The 17,413-nt window shown below is 55.4% G+C and overlaps 1 protein-coding gene across 1 annotated transcript; it reads right to left on the reverse strand.

The window, feature by feature from the left end:
• Positions 1-3,547: 3,547 nt before the first annotated feature.
• DISP2 (dispatched RND transporter family member 2) lies at positions 3,548-14,295 on the reverse strand. Its single transcript, XM_068966752.1, has 8 exons — positions 14,183-14,295; positions 9,131-9,460; positions 8,817-8,846; positions 8,551-8,674; positions 8,181-8,296; positions 7,732-7,862; positions 7,264-7,361; positions 3,548-6,814 (listed from the first exon to the last, which is right to left on the reverse strand). Exons 1-8 carry the CDS (start codon positions 14,293-14,295, stop codon positions 3,548-3,550), a joined length of 4,209 nt encoding a protein of 1,402 aa, XP_068822853.1.
• Between the last annotated feature and the right edge of the window lie 3,118 nt (positions 14,296-17,413).

The following is a 17,413-nucleotide window of genomic DNA, read 5'->3' on the forward strand; positions in this document are numbered from 1 at the left end:
AAGAAATGTCTGTTTTTTCCCATTCCCAAGCAAATCTTGATGTATGTCATGGACGCCAGAGAGCTCATAATTGCCCACATGTATTATCAAAGGCCAAGATAAGGCCACCACGAAAGAAAAGATCAGAAACTCTTCGATGTATCTTCTTTTCTGATCCCCTCACTTGCCTTGTCATGGACTGGAAGGAGAGGAATGAGTTTGAGGGGGCTAAGGGCATTTGGCTTATAAATCTCTCGTGAGATGTCTCTTTCAGAATCAGGCTCAAGCTGAGATACCGCCTAAATATCACGGTATAGGGTAGGCCCCGTGCCTGTAAAATCTAAGATTTACCAGTCAACTCAGTCTCTGACATTGTCACCAAAGTGCCACAGCCGTGGAAGGATGGGTTTTCCCATAGTAACAAACTATACCAAGTTACATTTTTAAAACATACAATAACACATACTCATGCTCTGGGTTTGAGTTCAAGGATCTGTGGCACAAATAGGAGAAATGACTGCAAGTCCCAAATCAGTTTTAATACAGTGTCTCAGTGTTAAGGAGCCATTTCTTGAATTTTCCAGAGCCTCACAGAATGCTTCTAAGCTTCTCTCCATGTGTATCCAGGGCCATACACTCTTTGTAACCACCATAATGATGATAGTAAATCTGCTGAAAATACTTCAAATCTTGCTTTCCAAAGCTGGGGCAAGGGGGACTTTCCTGGGAGTCCAGTGGTTAAGACTCTGCACTTCCCCTACAGGGGACACGGGTTTGATCCCTTGTTGGGGAACTAAGACCCTGTCAAAAAAAACCAAAACACCAAAGTTGGAGCTAGAGATGCAGGTGGGATTACCCACTACTGTGATGCCTGCTGTTGGTTTGGGCCACTCCAGGTTCGAGGAGCTGACTGGGATTACACTGAGTTCTTCCAGTCCTTCGGGCACGCTGGTGTAAAGATCAAATCTAGTCGGTACTTTGGCTGCTCCAGCTCATCTGCCTTCCTGAAGGGTTGTGTGGCCCTGAGAGGCAGCTACAATGATGGAGTCAAGGCCAGACTTCTGCTCATGTTCAGGAGGAAGGGCTCACTTTGTCCTCCCTCTGGGTGATGATCCCAGATGACCAGAGCTCTACCGACCTGGCTGTGTGATAACAGGAGACAGTCCATAGTGCAGAGAAGCCAGGACTCAGAGGCTGATGAGCAGCCCTAGGCCAGAGAAGCTGAATTCCTCTCTGACATGAAGAGAGAGAGGTCCCTCAGAACTCCAGGGAGATGGTCCAAGTTAGTCCTAGTTACTGTCTCTCCTTCCTGACACCAGGAGTCAGATGGGTATCTTTATCTTGCAAAGCCGATGTAACCTGTCATTCCTGCCCATGGTCTTCTGTCACTTCCACAACTCCCATATCTCACTGATATCTCCATATCCCACTTCTTATAAGTTGGTGTGGGAGGTAAGTCTCAACAATACATATTTATATAAAGCCCAAACCCTCTAATTTGCCTCCAGTTCTGTCTCTTTGGGCCCAGAAAAATCCTTCCCCTCTGTGATGCTCATTTGTAAAATGACCTGGACCAGTGGTTTTCAAGACACATTCTTCAGAGCCATCAAGAGCTTTCAGGGTTCCCCAGGATCCCCTGAGAGGCACCGTAGAAAAGGAGGCTGACCTGGCTCTGGACTTCCCCACCCCCAGCATCCAACAGTGTAGTTGCTTTTTCTCAGCTTTATATGCAGTGTTTCCACACAAGGATTCTTTGAACAAAGGGTCCTGAGGCTCCAAAGTTTGAGAACTGCTGAAACAAATGATTGTTAAGGTCACTTCCAGGCTGAGATACTGAAGCCCAGCTCAGGAATCCTTCCTGGTTACCAGTCCTGGGTGCTTGAGCTCCAGCAGTGCTCATGGTGACAGGCATATGGCGCTCAGCAAGTGCTGTATGGTGCCATCAGTGACCCACTGATGCCTGCATGTATGGGGGTGGGGGCTGTTTCCCCAGCTAGAGGGTGAGATCCTTGAGGGCAGATGTCTGATTTTCCCTCCATGTCTCTGTCCTCTTATAGTGCCATAGGTGGAGTGGTGCTCAGTAAATTTGTTGATGCTCCAGGTGTCATGAGCCCTCATGTGAGATAAAACCTTCCAGAGAGACCCTTTGCTTTGGGGAAGGAGAGTCAGACTTTTGTCTGCTGAGTGCCCCTAGGGAGACCTGTCCTTTGGGAACCAGAACCCTGACCTGCGAAACAGCATCAGACTGCCATACCTCCAAAGAGGTCAGGCCTGAGTTCCTGCCTTAACTGGATTCTGCCCAGCCTCGACTGCCCTCAGTGCCTCTCCTGGCAGGGGCTCTCTGCACACCGAAGCCATGGACAAGGCCTTCCCCTGACCCTGAACTTGGGAATCAGATCAGCTTAGGTGCCTCATGGATGAAGACATCTCAGCTGGAGCTGGAAGGAAGTCCAGGGGCTATGGGGAGGAACTCCAGGCTTGCTCAGAGTGCAGCTTCTGGAGACGGAGGCCTAAAGTGGTACCCAGAGGCACCTGTGAAGACAGGTTGTTAAAAGGTGCCAGAGCAAAGGTCAACACAGCCGTAGGCCAATGTCCCTGCGGCAGCTAAACAGGAGGAGAGTGGGAGCAGCAGTGGAGTCAGTTAGGAAACCTGCTCTGCCACTCGCTCACTATGGGACTTAGTGAAAACAGGTAACCTTAGTTGCACTGTCTTTACCTGTAACCTGGGACCCAACCAAGTACAGGCTACCTCACACAGAAGTGATGAGATTCCCAGGACACAATGGGCATGGAAGTGTTCTGCAAACCAAAATAGGCGGGATGTAAAGGATTCTTACTGGTGTTAACAGGGCAGAGGACACTTCCATGCCAGAGCAGCTTTCCATGAGGGACTGTTAGCAATTCAGGGATGCTCTGGGACTCACCATCTCTCCACCACCTACTTTACTCCCAGAAGCCATCTTTGCTTGGCTGGGACAAATTTTTTGACAGACTGGGTAATGTGAGGGGAGTAGACCATTCAGGACAGAGACCCCAGCCCAATTATGACTCCAAGAGGCTCCCCCAAAGAAAAGGAAGTGTCCTGATAAAAAAGCCTCTGAAAGGTGAGAGGCCCAGGAGGCTGCTGAAGTTTCCCAGGGCTCTTGGTCGATGAAGGGGCCCACAGGATCCCAAGGACTGGGTCCCTTAGTCCCACTGAATTTCATGCCCCTTGTCATGGGGGCCAAGTCAGCCTCCCCCAGTACATGGAGCTGCACACATGACCTTCGCCCTTCCAGAGGGTGGGTCCTGGTTGGCACTGTGGGAACAGATGAGCCCTTCGCAGGTCACAAGGAGAGCTTGGCATTTCACTCCAAAGACCACCCCCCAAACCAAATCCTCCAGGTGTGGGGAGTAAGCAGCAGCCCAGACCAGGGCCAGAACATCTGGCAGGGTTTAAAATCTGCAGCTGGAGAGCGAGACCTCCCCACGCTGACGTGGGAAACACTATCAGGCTCTAGCCTGGTGCTGCTCTCGGCTCGTCATCCCCACAGGCTCTGTGCCCCAGTCGGGCCTCCCTGGGCCTCCCTCAGCTACTGTAGCCTGAAGTGTGGGTGCTGGGCCTGCGGACCCAAACATCTGGCAGATCTGGCTGGCTGTTGGGCAGCACCACAGGACTGCCATCCCCCGGCCCACCACGGCCCTTCCAGGACAAGCTGCTCTGGTGTGAGGGGGGCAGAGATGGGTCGTAAACAGTCTCCTTGAGCGCCAGCCACAGTGTGTCCCGCTTCTCATTGAGCTGGCCCCGTTCAGGTACTGTCTGCTCGGCTTCATCCAGATCCTCTGGGGAGGCACCCACGGAATCTGGCACACGGGCACTGGGCTCGGAGGTGCTTAAGCAGGTCTCATCAGAGACGCTGAGCCCCTCCAGGGTGCTGGCTGAGGAGCAGAGGCAATCAGGGGGCTCCACAACCTGGGGCTTGGGCCTGGGAGGGTGGGCTGGGGCTTCTAGTGAGGCCTGCACCAGCTCAGCCTTCTTCCCTGGGGAGTCCTGCATGGCCCGGGTTTTGGGGCTGGGTCCGGCTTGCTTGTAGGGAGAGGAAGTCTGCAAGGCTGGGCACTGGCTGAAAACTGCCTGGTGGTCCAGGAACAGCTCCCTTGGGGATGCAGGGCCTGGCGGGGGCCGGGGGCAGTAGGGGCCATCATGCAGCTGTAGATCTTCAGAGAGCACTGAGGGCCGGTGAGACAGCTTGCTGGTGGCTGTACTGGTGTCAAAGCTGGGACTCCGGCGTCGTGCCAGCGGCTGTAGCTCGTACTGCTCTGAGCAGGACCCGGGCACCCCTCCCACTGGCCCTGGTCGTGGGCGACCTGCCTTCTCCCCACCAGGCTCCCCAGTTCCAGCATCCCACGGCAGGTGTGCACAAGGCCAGAGGATCTGCCCACAGTTCTTCTCTGGTCCAAAGAAACAGCAGAGAGATTGGAAGAAGAAGCTGGCGAAGCCGCAGCTGACACACTTCACCATCATGAGGATGATGCCCAGCTTGCGATAGAGCAGCACCGTGGCAGGCAGCATGAGCACACCGGCTGCAAACAGGGCTGCAGCCCCCACTGCTGTGGCGCAGCTGGTCTGGCGCAGTGAGAAGGCCACTCGACTCAGGCGGTCAGGGTGTGGGCACAGGTGGTAGGAGATGCAGTAGTTGACAGTGAAGTCCACAGAGAGGCCCACTGAGGCGGAGAGAAAGAGGGCCTCGGCAGTGTTGAGCTGCCACTCGAGCAGAACCAGGAGCCCCACGGTGAGCAGCACAGTGCCTGCCACAGCTGCCACTGAGAACAGGCTAAGTGGAACATTCCAGGTGCCCAGCAGCAGTGTGGCAAAGGCCAGCGCCAGCGCCAGGCCCAGCACCACTGCAGGCTCGGTGCTCAGGCTGTGCTGCAGGCTGTACAGCTCCAGATGGCTAGTGAACCAACCCCGGCGAAGGCCAGGGGGTGCCCTGCCCAACTCTGCTGCCAGCCAGCGGTTGACCTCAGTGTAGAAGTGGTGAGCCTGGCTGTAGTCTGGACTGTAGGGGCAGTTGGTCTGGAACTGCAGGACCAGGGCAGCCAAGCCGCCCTGGGTATTGAAGCGGGGTCCCAGGTCCTGGGGGCTCTCCGGGCCTTGCTCCAGAGCCATCATCTTGAGGCAGTGTAGGAAAAGCTGCGGGGCCCAGGGGAAGCCCAGGTGGCCACAGCAGAGGCCCGGCCCCAGGCGGGCACAGCCGGGGCTCTCCATCCAGCGCTGGAGGGCCTCCACGAAGCACAATGTGGGCCAGCCCTCCGGCTGGGCCCCGAAGAAGCTTTGATTCCGAGCTCCGCGGCAGAGGGCCAGCAGCCAGCGCTGGGCCTCAGGACCGCTGGCTGAGAAGGTAGGGTCGCTCACCAGCGAGCTGTTGCTGCGAGGGTCCAGAGGGTCTCCCGTGTCCACGGGCAGGATGCCCCACACCAAGACCACGGGCATGTGGCCGCCCTCGCCCTGAGGCAGCCGCTCAAACAGAAACTGCTGACGGTACTCGGCGTCGAAGCGCTCGAAGGGGTGGCTGGGCCGGAAGACCTGGCCGCGGGGCGGCGGTAGCGTGGGCAGCCGCAGGCGGGGGCTGACGCCGGCGATGTAGGCGCCCCCAGCCGCCAGCGCGGCGAACCAGCAGATCCAAATGTAGCGGAACTTGATGACACCGCAGGGCAGGAGGCGCTGGAAGAGCAGGCGCGAGGTGCTGGCGGCCGCCCTCCGGAGGCCGCGGAGCCGTCGGTGGAGTGCCAGTGCCAGTCGCCGGGGCGCGCTGCCGGCCCACGGACCACGCGCCTGGGACGCACAGCCGCGCGCCAGGTAGCGCTCGTGCAGCACCGCGGAGGAGGGCAGCCAGGCCAGCGTGAGCGCCAGGTGCGCCAGCACAGCCGTTCCCATGTAGAGCGCGAAGCAGCGCACGGCCGGGAGGCGGCTCAGGTAGCTGGCGTAGAAGGCCGCGCCCGTGGTGAGGCCCGAGACCAGCAGCAGGTAGCCGAAGTGGTGCATGGTGCGGCCCACGCGCTGCGCCAGCCCCCCGGAGGGCAGCTGGCTCTTGCTGAGGCGCCAGAGGTCGAAGAAGATGAGGGTGTGGTTAGCGCAGACGCTGCTCAGCAGGACGAGGGCTGCCAGATTGACGAAGGGGAAGTAGGCCATCCGGAAGGCCACTCGGTAGAGAAAATAGGCAACCAGCAGAGAGCCCAGCACCCCCAGCAGCACCATGAGCGTGAGGAAGAGCGAGCGCAGGTAGAGGGCGATGCTGAGGAAAATGGCGGCCAGGGCCAGCAAGGGGTACACCGTGTCCTGGGCCAGGTAGTGCCTCAGCAGTTCCTGCTTGAGGCCCAGGTCCATGCCGGTGACGGACGTGTAGTTGTCGGAGAGCCCCCAGGGCACAGCGAGGCGGTCCAGGTAGATGCCCATCATGGAGGCACCCTTCAGGGAGGGCAGGAAGAGCAGGCTGTACCTGAGGGAGGGCACCTGGTAGTCCGCAGTCTGGGGACTCAGAAAGTCCCTGTCCAGCAGGAAGTGCAGGAGTTGGTAGACAGCACTGCTCCGGGAGCACTTGGTGGGAACCTGGGCACAGCGTGGGGGTTTGTCCTTTCCGGGTCCCAGACAGGAGGGCACCAGGGCACCACGGTGATAGTAGAGGGCACAGGCCCGCAGCAGGGCCAGCGTGCGGGTTGTATCGGCTTGCGTAATGTCTAGGCAGGAGGAGCGATTGGAGAGCACAGCCACGTAGTTGCCCAGGGACCAACTTGGGCAGCACTCGTTGGCTGCTGTACGCTGGCACAGAGCCCCAAAGCTGGGATGGGAGCGGATCTGCAGGGCACACACAGCAGGAGAGAGCTCAGGGGAACTGCCGGGGCCCAGGTTTCTAAGCACTGTCCCAGGCTCTCTCACCTCCTTTGAGGCAGCAGGGCAGAGGCAGAGGGGTATCTTGACCTGACTGGTCAGGCCCCTGTTCCAGCAGCTACATCTTGACTCCTTCAAGGAGGAGCCTCAGGACCTTTTGAAAATCCCCGGGCTCTGAGGGTCTGTCTCCCAGCAGCTATGTCTTGGCACTTCTGGAAGCAGCTGACTCTTCGCTTTCCTCTCCCCCACAACCTGGAGCCTCTTAGCAGGGTTGCAATAATTTTCTAAGCAGGGAATGCTCTTTCCTAGCCCAGCCTGGCAACCTTGGTTCAACTCTATTTCCTTATGATCAGGTCCCTGGTGTCCCTGGCTCTCCCCACCCCCACCAAGCCCCAGCACATCCTCAGCCAGCTCACCTGGTCATGTTCCATGCGACACATAGAATGAATGGCGTGCAGGTTCCACAGGCTGCCCGCTGAGGTGGACATGAACACCAGCTGTGCATAGCTCTTCTCTGCAACACATGGCCCAGAGCTCAGTGCTTTGGCTCCAGATCCTGGGCCCACCAAAGGGAAGATGCTTACTCTGGGCCATAAGAGGCTCAGATTCTCAGGAGCCTCAAACCTGTGCCTGGCTGCCTGATGCTGGGCCTGGATCCCTCCCCTGTGCCACACCCCCGTCCAGCTTGACCCTTCCTGGCTGGAGCAACTGAGACCTGCCTCATCCTCCCAGCTGTAACCCTTACTTCCTTGGTTTGAATGTGACTGGCCAGTCTCCTTCCGCTTCTGTCTGCCCAGATTTGTTCTCCTGGGCCCTCCAGTTCTAGTAGGTGGGGAGAGGGAGAACCACCATTAAAGCTAGGAACTGGCCAGGCTGCAGCTTACCAGGGGGGCCACAGAAGAAGCTCTCCTGCCCTCTGTCCTCCAAGGACTCCACCATCCTCCGAGGCCGGACCATCCCCTCTTGGGCACTGCTCCAGGGTGTGGCAGGGCTCAGAGTGGTGTGGGGGTTTGAGCTAAGGTAGAGAAAAAATCTATACCAGGCACTGTCCAGAAGGTGAGGGGCTCAGAAAAGGCCAGATACCATTGCCCAGGGGGTTCCAGCAAGGCCCTCTGACCTGATTTTTTTTTTAAACGTTGTTCTGACGGCACTACATGGCATGTGGAATCTTAGTTCCCTGACCAGGGATCAAACCTGTGTCCCCTGCAGTGGAAGTGCAGAGTCCCGACTGCTGGATAGCCAGGGAAGTCCCCTGACATGTCTTTGGCTCCTCTCTGGAGACCTCGTTCTATCTCTGGTTGCCCCCAAAAGTGGAAAGATGGGAAGTCATTACCTGTTTAGCTCAAGGTCTGGGGAAAGGGAAAGCAGCTTCTTGGGGCCTGTGAGGGCCTGCAGTGCTCTCCAGACAACTAGCTTGCGCCCAAGGTCCGTGTCCCGAGGCTCAAAGCCCTGCAGGGAGGAGGGCAGAGAAGATCAGACCACAAAGAGGGGGAGTTCTTCTTCCTTCTCAGTTTTGCTTCTTTGGGTCCCTGAGCAGGGAGGCCTGGCCTGCCTGCCTGAATGGTTGGACCCGAGGATCACCTCTGTACCCTTTCTGAGCTCTCACTGGAGAGTCCACTCCCAGCAGGGCCACTCCAAAGTTCTGCCCCAGACCGAGCTGAGGTGGTCAGGCATGGGAGCCCCATCCCTCCGTGGCCCCTCACCAGTAAGGGCTTGGAGAAATCAGGTAGCTGGCCCCCCAGCAGTCCAGCCAGGGTGCAGAGAAGGATTAAAGCCAGACACAGCAGCAGCACGGCCACTGGGCACTCCGCAATCAGCTGGGAATAGCTGGGAAAGAGGAAGAGATCACACATGAGTTGGCGTTGGGCATGGTAGCAGGGAATAGATGAGCTTAGAAGCCACCAAGAAGGGATGGTGGAGCTAAACTGGGCCTGGTCACCCCATGGGTCCAGAGAAGGCCCAGGCCTACCTCTTTGGCATCCGGAAGGCCCGTTCCTGCCTATGGGAGAGAAGAAAAGACACTTGCTTGCTGTAGTCCTCTTGTAAGGTGGGAGGTTGGAGTAGGGGTAGAGGGTAGAGGAAGTTGGCATCGACCCTTGCAAGCCTCCCCACTCCCGAGTTCCAACCCTTCCTTCCTCTTCCCTCCAGGCTGCCTCCTCCATCAGAGACAGGAGACACGGGCTGCCTCCTAGTGAAGGAATCTAGACCTCGGGGAGTTGGCCCCACTTTGCAGCCCTGCCCTACCTTCCAGGGCAGCTGGCCAGCTGCTGGACCCCTCCTTACCTGACGCTGACCACGTGGTGCTGCACAGATGCTGGCTTCCAGGTCCCATCACGCTGTGAGGGGGCTGGGGAAGGGCTGAGGCTGGAGGCATGGGAGCACAGTCCTGCCCGGTCCCCAAGCCCTGGCAGGGAGCTTGCCCCCCGGTGCTCCTGCGGTACTCGGGGATAGGTAAAGTGAGCAGGGGCTAAGGGGCTGGATGGGCCCACAGGCTGGAGGGTGGAAGTTGCTGGTGGTGGTCCAGAAGAACTGGAAGGGTCCTCAAGGGGGCAGCTGTGGAGGGAGCAGCTCCTCTCTGGGCTGGCCTCTGGGGCCACAGCCTTGCTCTGGGACCTGGGGGAGGAGGAGGCAGGGAAAATTGGGGTGAGACAGTGGTGGTCCATACCATGCCCCAGAAGTGTTCAGTGAGCTGAGATGGATGGGGCTTGGGTTTTACTGTTACTGGTTCTGGCAGGAGGCGACGAGGATAGAGCCTCTGGGTCTACACCTCCAGCCTACTTCTTGGGGTTTCTTGTCTCATTCCCTCATCAGTCTCTGCACCCCTAAACACATATGATTAATTTGCACCTTTAAAAACCATACAGGGGAAGTACTTTCCTTTTATAGAGTTGAGAACTGAGGTTCAGTGAGCCCTGAAGAACCAGGCCTTGAGCCCAGCTCTGTCTGCTGCAATCGTCTCTTCATTCTCTTGTCAGACGCTAATTAAGTACCTGCTGCACTTTTGTTCCCACCTTAAAAGCCAAGGAAAGTCAGAAGAAGTTTGGCATAAGCAATTATTGTCTTTTTCACCAACCCTAGGACTTTGGGAAGAGGTTTGCTCTGCAAGGGTGTGCACAGCTGGGAGAGGGAGTTAGGACCCCCAAGAGACTTGCCAGGAAGGAGTCAGCAATAGATTTGTCTTTCCAAATTACTCATGGGGGCAGTATTCTGTGCATGGACCCAGCCCCACTCCTTGGGTGCAGGGGGAGTTGTCCTACCCCAGTGGCAGGATTGCTAGACCTAGGAGAGAAGATGGTCACAGAACCAAGTGCCTGAGGGCCATGGGTGATTCCCAGAGGGTTCTGGGCCCAACAGTGAGTCTCCTTCCTTCCATCCTCCCGGCTCACCTGGCCTGCTAGAATTTGCATAGCTCCCATGGAACAGCCAGGTGTCTGCTGATCCAACCCTGGCTTCCAGTCTTGCCTGCTGCACTGCTGAAGGGGCCATGGGCCAGGGCCCTGGCTGTGATGGCAAGTGGACATTGCCCACAGAGGCTGGGTTCTGCCCAGAAATCAAGTAGAGGAACTGAAAAAAAGTAAGCTCCTTCTCTTCCTGCCAGAAAGCTGGGTGGCAGGCAGTCGAGGGGCAGGGGATAACCCTCATGCTGAAACTAAAATGAGGGAGCAGTGGAGGTGGTATCCTGGCCCCATCATCCTTTAGCTCTGGGGTCTTGGGAAAGATACACAGTTCTCGGAACATTGACATCCTTGTCTGTTGAGTGAGGGTATGAGAATAAGGTCCCCCTCTCAAGTTAGTCGGAGAAGGCAATGGCACCCCACTCCAGTACTCTTGCCTGGAAAATCCCATGTATGGAGGAGCCTGGTAGGCTACACTCCATGGGGTCGCTAAGAGTCAGATACAACTGAGCGACTTCACTTTCACTTTTCACTTTCATGCACTGGAGAAGGAAATGGCAACCCACTCCAGTATTCTTGAATCCCAGGGATGGGGGAGCCTGGTGGGCTGTTGTCTATGAGGTCACACAGAGTTGCACACAACTGAAGCGACTTAGCAGCTTAGCAGCAGCTCAAGTTAGTATGGGAATTAACTGAGGTAAGATCTGTGAGGTGCCTGGCATGGAGCCTGGCATGTGGAAGACATTTGCTTTCCTGCCTCTTCACACTCAGTGCTGCAGGAAGTGTGTAGATTAAGAAGTATATTTATATTTACAATTTGAACTCTTTAGGCACTTCAGATAATATGTCTCCATTTGAGAACTTCTCATACCTTAAGAATCTCTCTACATATATAATTATAATTACTTTTCTTTTTAAAATATTTATTTGTTTCTGGTTGTGCTGGGTCTTACCTGCAGCATGTGGGATCTAGTTCCCTGACCAGGATCCAGAATCCAGTCCCCCTGCATCAGGGGCATGGAGCCTTAGTCACTGGACCACCAGGGAAGTCCCAGTACTTTTCTTTTTGTTATCAAAAGCTGCATTAGAATTTATCTCATGGTTTATTTATTTTTTAATTTTTATTTTTACTTTATTTTACTTTACAGTACTGTATTGGTTTTGCCATACATGGACATGAATCCACCACGGTATCTCATGGTTTAAACTACTATTTCTTCTTCTTCTTCTTTCTTTTTTTTTTTACTAACTCTACATTTAGAAAAATAGGAATTTGACTGAAGTTGTTTTCAAGCAAGACCTCAGATGACCCCATAAAGTTAATGATATAGCAACCAGTGTCCTGGCAGATAAATCCCTTGTACATCCATCCCCATGGGCCAAAGGAAAGCTGGAAAAATGACCTGGGTTTCATATGTATAAGTGGGGATATCTATTTCTTTAAGATTTTTATTCTGCAGGTCTTTTCTGAGCACTTGCCACATGCTGGGCACTGTGCTTGGTCTGGGTTGGACCCTGAAGGCATGAAGGTGACCCATTTTATTTTGTATACATTTTTGGTTGCACCCTGTGGGGTGTGGAACCTTAGTTCTCAGATCAGGGATTGAACCCGTGCCCCCTGCCTTGAAAGGTGGAATCCTAACCACTGGACACCAGGGAAGCACAAGGCGACCCATTTTAGTCTTGGTCTCCCTCTTTAGAGTAGGGCCTGCTTTCCAGAGTCAGGAGGGTGGGGCAGCCAGGGTGCCTATTTCAGCTGCCCGTGATTTTAAAGCATCACTGAGCTTTGGGCTTGCCTTAGGAGTCAAGTCCCCACTTGGAGTGTCAGTTCCTTTTTCATGAGGGAAGCCAGCATTCCAGGGGGTAGTGGCTGAGAACTGAACTCAGTCCTCCTTAACCAGCCTACCAAATCTCATCAGCACCCCCCTTGCTTAGCAGGCTCCTGTTCAAGGGGGATTTCAGTCTCCCCCATTGGTTTGCTTCTACTGGGATCTCCCTAGCCCAGCCCCTTCCTGTCAATCCCTTTTATCCCTTTCCAGGAACCTAGGATCAGCTGTCTGCCTTGCTTCCCCTGGGGGCTTTCATTCTCACCCTCAGTTCCATGGCTCTGACTGGGATGAGCAGTTTCCTGGGCTGCTTGCCTGGGCACATTGGCCTGTAGGCCAAGTGACTGGGGCAGATAGGAAGGTTAATGAAAAGGGAAGACACAGGTCTGACTCATGGCCATAGAAGTTAGGGCCTGGCTAATAATGCCCCAGACCCTCACTTGGGAGCCCCATAACGGGCAAATATACAGGAGTATTAACCATGCCCCAAGCCCACGGACATATAGCTATATGAACAACCATGTGATCAGGCAGAATGGTCAGGACAGATGAGGGAGCTCCAGTTCATGCCACTAGGAAAATAAAAAGTAATTTTAAAGACACAAAGAATGAACTGTTTCAATTTGCCCTGTTGTCTTTACATTAGTAAATGTGTGTGTGTGTGTGCGTGCATGCGTGAGCACGCGCATGTGCTGTCTTATTCATTCTCCAGGGTGCTGCTTAGTTCAGCAGGAATGATTTTTGTTTCTTGGAATGAAATGAGTCCCCTTGCCTGATTTGTCCAGGGTCTCTGGGGAGGGGCAGAGAAGGGCCAGAGGTCTCAGGGAGTTACTAGAAGACAGCAAATAGTTCCTGTATTCAAGTATCAGCCCTATGTGCAGGGGAAGTAAGTAGTCCAAGATAGGGCTGATCCTGGGCAAAATATCTGAGGCAGCAAAAGACTCTCCAGCCCCTTCTAGGGATGCTCCTGGCCCCTGCCCTGTCACTATCTCTGCCTTGGCCATCCTTGGCTCTTTGGTCGGGTCATAGTGCCAGGCAGTCCCCTGGTCCAAGGAGCACATTAATCCTGTCTCTCATCCCATCGCAGAAAGTTCTGTGCCTTTCAGTCTGAAAGGTGGCTAAATCTATCCAGGCTGGTTTGACAGTAGAGGGAAGGAAACATTTCTCTCTGCTTGTGGGGTCTCCTCTTCACTCTGAGGTACAGAATATACATTTAACCGGGGCAGTCTGGAGATAATGTGTTCACCTCTGCTTTTGCCCCCAAAGAATGCTTCCTATTTCAGTCCAGGCAGGAGAGAGAGGCAGCGTCATGTCAGGTGAGGGATCCTGGGGGCGGCAGAACAGGCAGGGCACAGAAATTGCGCCATATTGTTACCTGGCTGGGCTGTTCCCTCACACATATGGTGGAGGAAGGGAGAGGAGAGGCACCAAGATCTGGGCCCTCAGCAGGAAGCTGTTCCTTCTGTCCTGCCAGCCTGGTGCTCCTTCAGGGAAGGTACTGACCACGACCTGACTCTCAGAGCCAGCCAACCCATCACATCCAAAGGGTGCAGGTGGCTGCCACACGTGGGGACTCCAGCCCACACGTGCGCAGCTGGCCATGCGGGGCGGCAGACTGGAGACCGATGGTGATGGACAAAGACAGACCCTAGTTTGGCAGCCGAGTGTCTGGCCTCTCCCTAGGACATACACCTTGGCGAGTCCATCTACGACACACACGCACCCTCGAGCACATTGACATGCTAGAACCCGGACTGAGGTTGCTGCAGGCTTGGGGCTTACAGAGAAGACTTGGGGGCAGGGCCAAGAGGGAGGGGTTCTGGAGGCCGGAGGGGCGGGGGAAACTCGAGGTCTTAGAGGTAAGGTATAAACAGTGGGTGGGGCAGGTCCCGGGGGCAGCGAGGGCGAAGGGGGGTGATATTAGGGAGTATCAGGGAGAATGAAAATCGGCAGAGAGAGGGCGTGGCCAGGGGGCCAGGAGTCTGGCGGCGCCAGAACGGGCTCTGGGAGGGTCTGGGGAATGAATGGGGCGACATATGGCGGCTACTGGGAATATCTGGGGCGCGGGTTCTGGGAAGGACTGAAGCTGGGTCTGCGGAACAGTCCGCCCCTACCTGTCCGGGGAGCTGCCTTCTGGGGCCAAAAGCTCCCCCTCGGGCCGCTGCTCCCCTTCCGGACCCGGGCCGGGAACCGGATCGCTGCTGCTGCTGCCGCCACCACCGTCCATGCCCGTGGGCGGCGCCGCTGTCCGGGCGCCGGTGCTGAAGCGGCGGCGGCAACGGCGGCGGCGGGTTCCTGCGCATGCGTCGACGCCAAGCAGGCCGGTCACTGGGCGGGGCCGAGGCAGAGCTTGGCCAATGGGCGCGTCACTGGGGGGCGGGGACAGAGGCTTCCCGCCGCGGGGCTGTCGGAGCTGGGGGCTCCCTGTCTTTAAACGATCCCCCGAACTGCTGTTGTGGGCCCCTCTACCCAGGGCATGTCTGACAGCTGCTGTTAGGAGTCTGGCCATCTGGCTGTAGCTCGCACACCGGCGTTTCTGGGGTGGATCGGTCTTCCGTGAGGGACAAGGAAACGCGACCCCAGGCTCCGTGTCGAGAGCCTCAATAACTTGTAACGCTGATTCTTCAAGCCCAGAAGAGCAAGCAGCTCCATGCCGGCACTTTACTGCTCAGAATGCTGAGGGGTTGAAAATTTGGGCTGCTTTTACTCCCATATTTCTCTGAGCTTCCCTTAGCGGACCCCCACCATTTCCTTCCCAGTGAGGCTAGGCGCCTGTTCAAGTTGGATCTTTCTCCAAGTTGGTCTGGACCTGGGTCTGTGCCCCTCAAATGTGGAGCCTCGATTCTGTTATTCAAGTGCGAGTATGACCCGGAAGAGAGAGAAGCGACTCAGAGAATCCTCAGCTCCTTTTCATAGAACTACCCCACTTCAACCTGGAAATGTAATCATTAGCCACTCATTTCCGAGTTCTTGCTGCCTCTCCCATCAGGGAATGGCTGTGAGAGAGGGGCAGTGTGTTGGGAAGTGGAGAGGCATGGTTGGAGAGCTGTAGTAGCACCAGAATAGGTAGGGTCCCTGTGAGAAGCCTAGGAGTTGGGAAGTGGAGAGGCCCCCAAATGTGGAATTTGAATGGGTAGAAGGCAATGGCACCCCACTCCAGTACTCTTGCCTGGAAAATCCCATGGATGGAGGAGCCTGGAAGGCTGCAGTCCATGGGGTCGCTAAGAGTCGGACACGACTGAGCGACTTCACTTTCACTTTGCACTTTCATGCATTGGAGAATGCAATGGCAGCCCACTCCACTGTTCTTGCCTGGAGAATCCCAGGGACAGGGGAGCCTGGCGGGCTGCCGTCTATGGGGTCGCACAGAGTCGAACACGACTGAAGTGACTTAGCAGCAGCAGCAGAAGGAATTTTACAGCAAGCAGGCTGTCTGTATGTTTGGGAGATGCCTTGGCTGAAGAATAGGGCTGGGAAGAGTCAGAACCCAGTAGTATCTGGACTATGGGTATCCCTAAACTGTGTGCAAATGCCACTCTATGCAAGGTATAGACCAGTAGGGGATGGGGGTGGGAGAGTCTAGAGGTGTAGAAGTGGTGGCCCTGCCCTGAGTAGCTTAATTTGGTTGGAGAGATAAAAGCTGTCCCATTAGTTGATGCCAACTGGGTAAGGTGTGGTTGGGCCCATGCAATGGTCGATATAAGCTGCAGAGAAAGGAGCAATGTGCAAAGACAGAGAGGACCTCACTCATCCTAAAGGGCTTTAGGGAAGGCTTCATGTTGATGGTAGAGCTTTGGTTGGCTTGGAAGGAAGGCTTTCCTGACCGGGGCTGAGGTGGAGGAGGTAGTGATGGAGAAACTGTGCAAAGGTAAGGAGTCTGGAAAGTTCTACATATTTTCAGGGGATAGTTAGTTCAGGATCCACTGAAGGCTTCTGTGGATCCTTCTAGAAGGAGGCATGCATAGCCCACTGTGTCTGAGTGTATGTGATGTGGTAGAGGTGATGAGACCATCCTTGAGACCCTTTAATGGGGGATGGGGCAGACGTGCAAACAAAGGAGGGGTGACCTTATTCAGCCATGTGCTGTGGACACCACTGAACCAAACTACTGAGTATGCCTGACTGGGACCAATTTTCATAACTAGGAAATTCAGAAACCACTGGACCCCCTGAGTGTCAGGTTGGATGTGAAGGAAGATTGGCTCTTTTAAGAGTAGAATATGGCCTCTAGGAGGCTGTTTATTAGGAACAGAAGATTCTGCTTCAGGCCCCATGCTAGATCACGCTCCCCATTCTTGGGTCCTGTTTCTTCTGCTTCCTCAGTGATGTGGGCCGGGGGGGTGCCCAGGGGGCCCAGGTGGGTGGCCCCTTCCAGGACAGTGCCCTGATCCAGGGTGGGGACATGGAGGGTGGGGGTGCCCAGGGCCAGGGGGGTGCCCATGGCCATGGCAGTGCCCAGGGCCAGGGGGGTGCCCATGGCCATGGCAGTGCCCAGGGCCAGGGGGGTGCCCGCCTCCATGGCTGTGCCCAGGGCCAGCGGGGTGCCCATGGCCATGGCAGTGCCCAGGGCCAGGGGGGTGCCCATGGCCATGGCAGTGCCCCTGTGGAAAATCAGATGAACAATATTAGAGTCAGAGGTCAGTGCCAGTCTTGCCTGAGATCAACTCCTCTTCTCCCTTCCCCTTGTCTCTCTGCTGCTCCTCCTCCAGAGGACACAGGATTCCTGGGTACTAGTAGGGGCTCATGGTAGAGGTCTGGGAGACAGAGATCGCAAGTGACTGCTCCTAGTTTTAGGCCTTTTGCCTTGATGAAACTAGAGCACAGAGCAGACACAATGGGAGGAAACTAGATTAATTGAGTTCTATTCCTTGAGCTGAGATATGGCTCCCATCCTCTGGACCTTGGTTTATTTTATCTGTGACTAAGAAGCTGAAGTATCTCATCTTCTCCCTTCCTTCACCCAAGAACCCATGAAGAGTGATTAGAGGTTTTGCCATGTTGACTACTTAGAAATGAAGGTAGGGCTGGGGGAGGCTACAGAAGAACTCAGTGAGGACCAGGGGCACGGAAGAGACAGGAGGCACAGAGAGGAGAGATGCAGGAGCCAAGGGGAAGGAGGAGTCAGCTGAAGGGTGGGAGGAGACAAAGGTAAGGATGTGCTTGTTCTCTATGTAGGTGGTACACGTGTGCAGGTAAAGATCTGTACTACCTCTACATAAAAATAGTTATGTCTATATACGTGAGCCTATAAAGACCTTCTGTGTACACAGGTACATGCTTATGGGTGCATGTGCCTGGCTATGTGCATACATGTCAACAGAAGTACATGTGAGCCCATGCCTGTC

This window comes from Capricornis sumatraensis, chromosome 2, assembly GCF_032405125.1.
Source record: "Capricornis sumatraensis isolate serow.1 chromosome 2, serow.2, whole genome shotgun sequence".
Classification (NCBI taxonomy): domain Eukaryota; kingdom Metazoa; phylum Chordata; class Mammalia; order Artiodactyla; family Bovidae; genus Capricornis; species Capricornis sumatraensis.

What these genes read in the sequence shown, in the direction of transcription:
- DISP2 (XM_068966752.1), bottom strand. Translation starts at nt 14,295, where the DNA reads ATGGACGGTGGTGGCGGCAGCAGCAGCAGCGATCCGGTTCCCGGCCCG. An exon ending in CACCACGTGGTCAGCGTCAG is followed by an intron (nt 8,847 to 9,130) that starts GTAAGGAGGGGT and finishes TCTCTCCCATAG; the next exon opens with GCAGGAACGGGCCTTCCGGA. An exon ending in ATTTCTCCAAGCCCTTACTG is followed by an intron (nt 8,297 to 8,550) that starts GTGAGGGGCCAC and finishes TCCTCCCTGCAG; the next exon opens with GGCTTTGAGCCTCGGGACAC.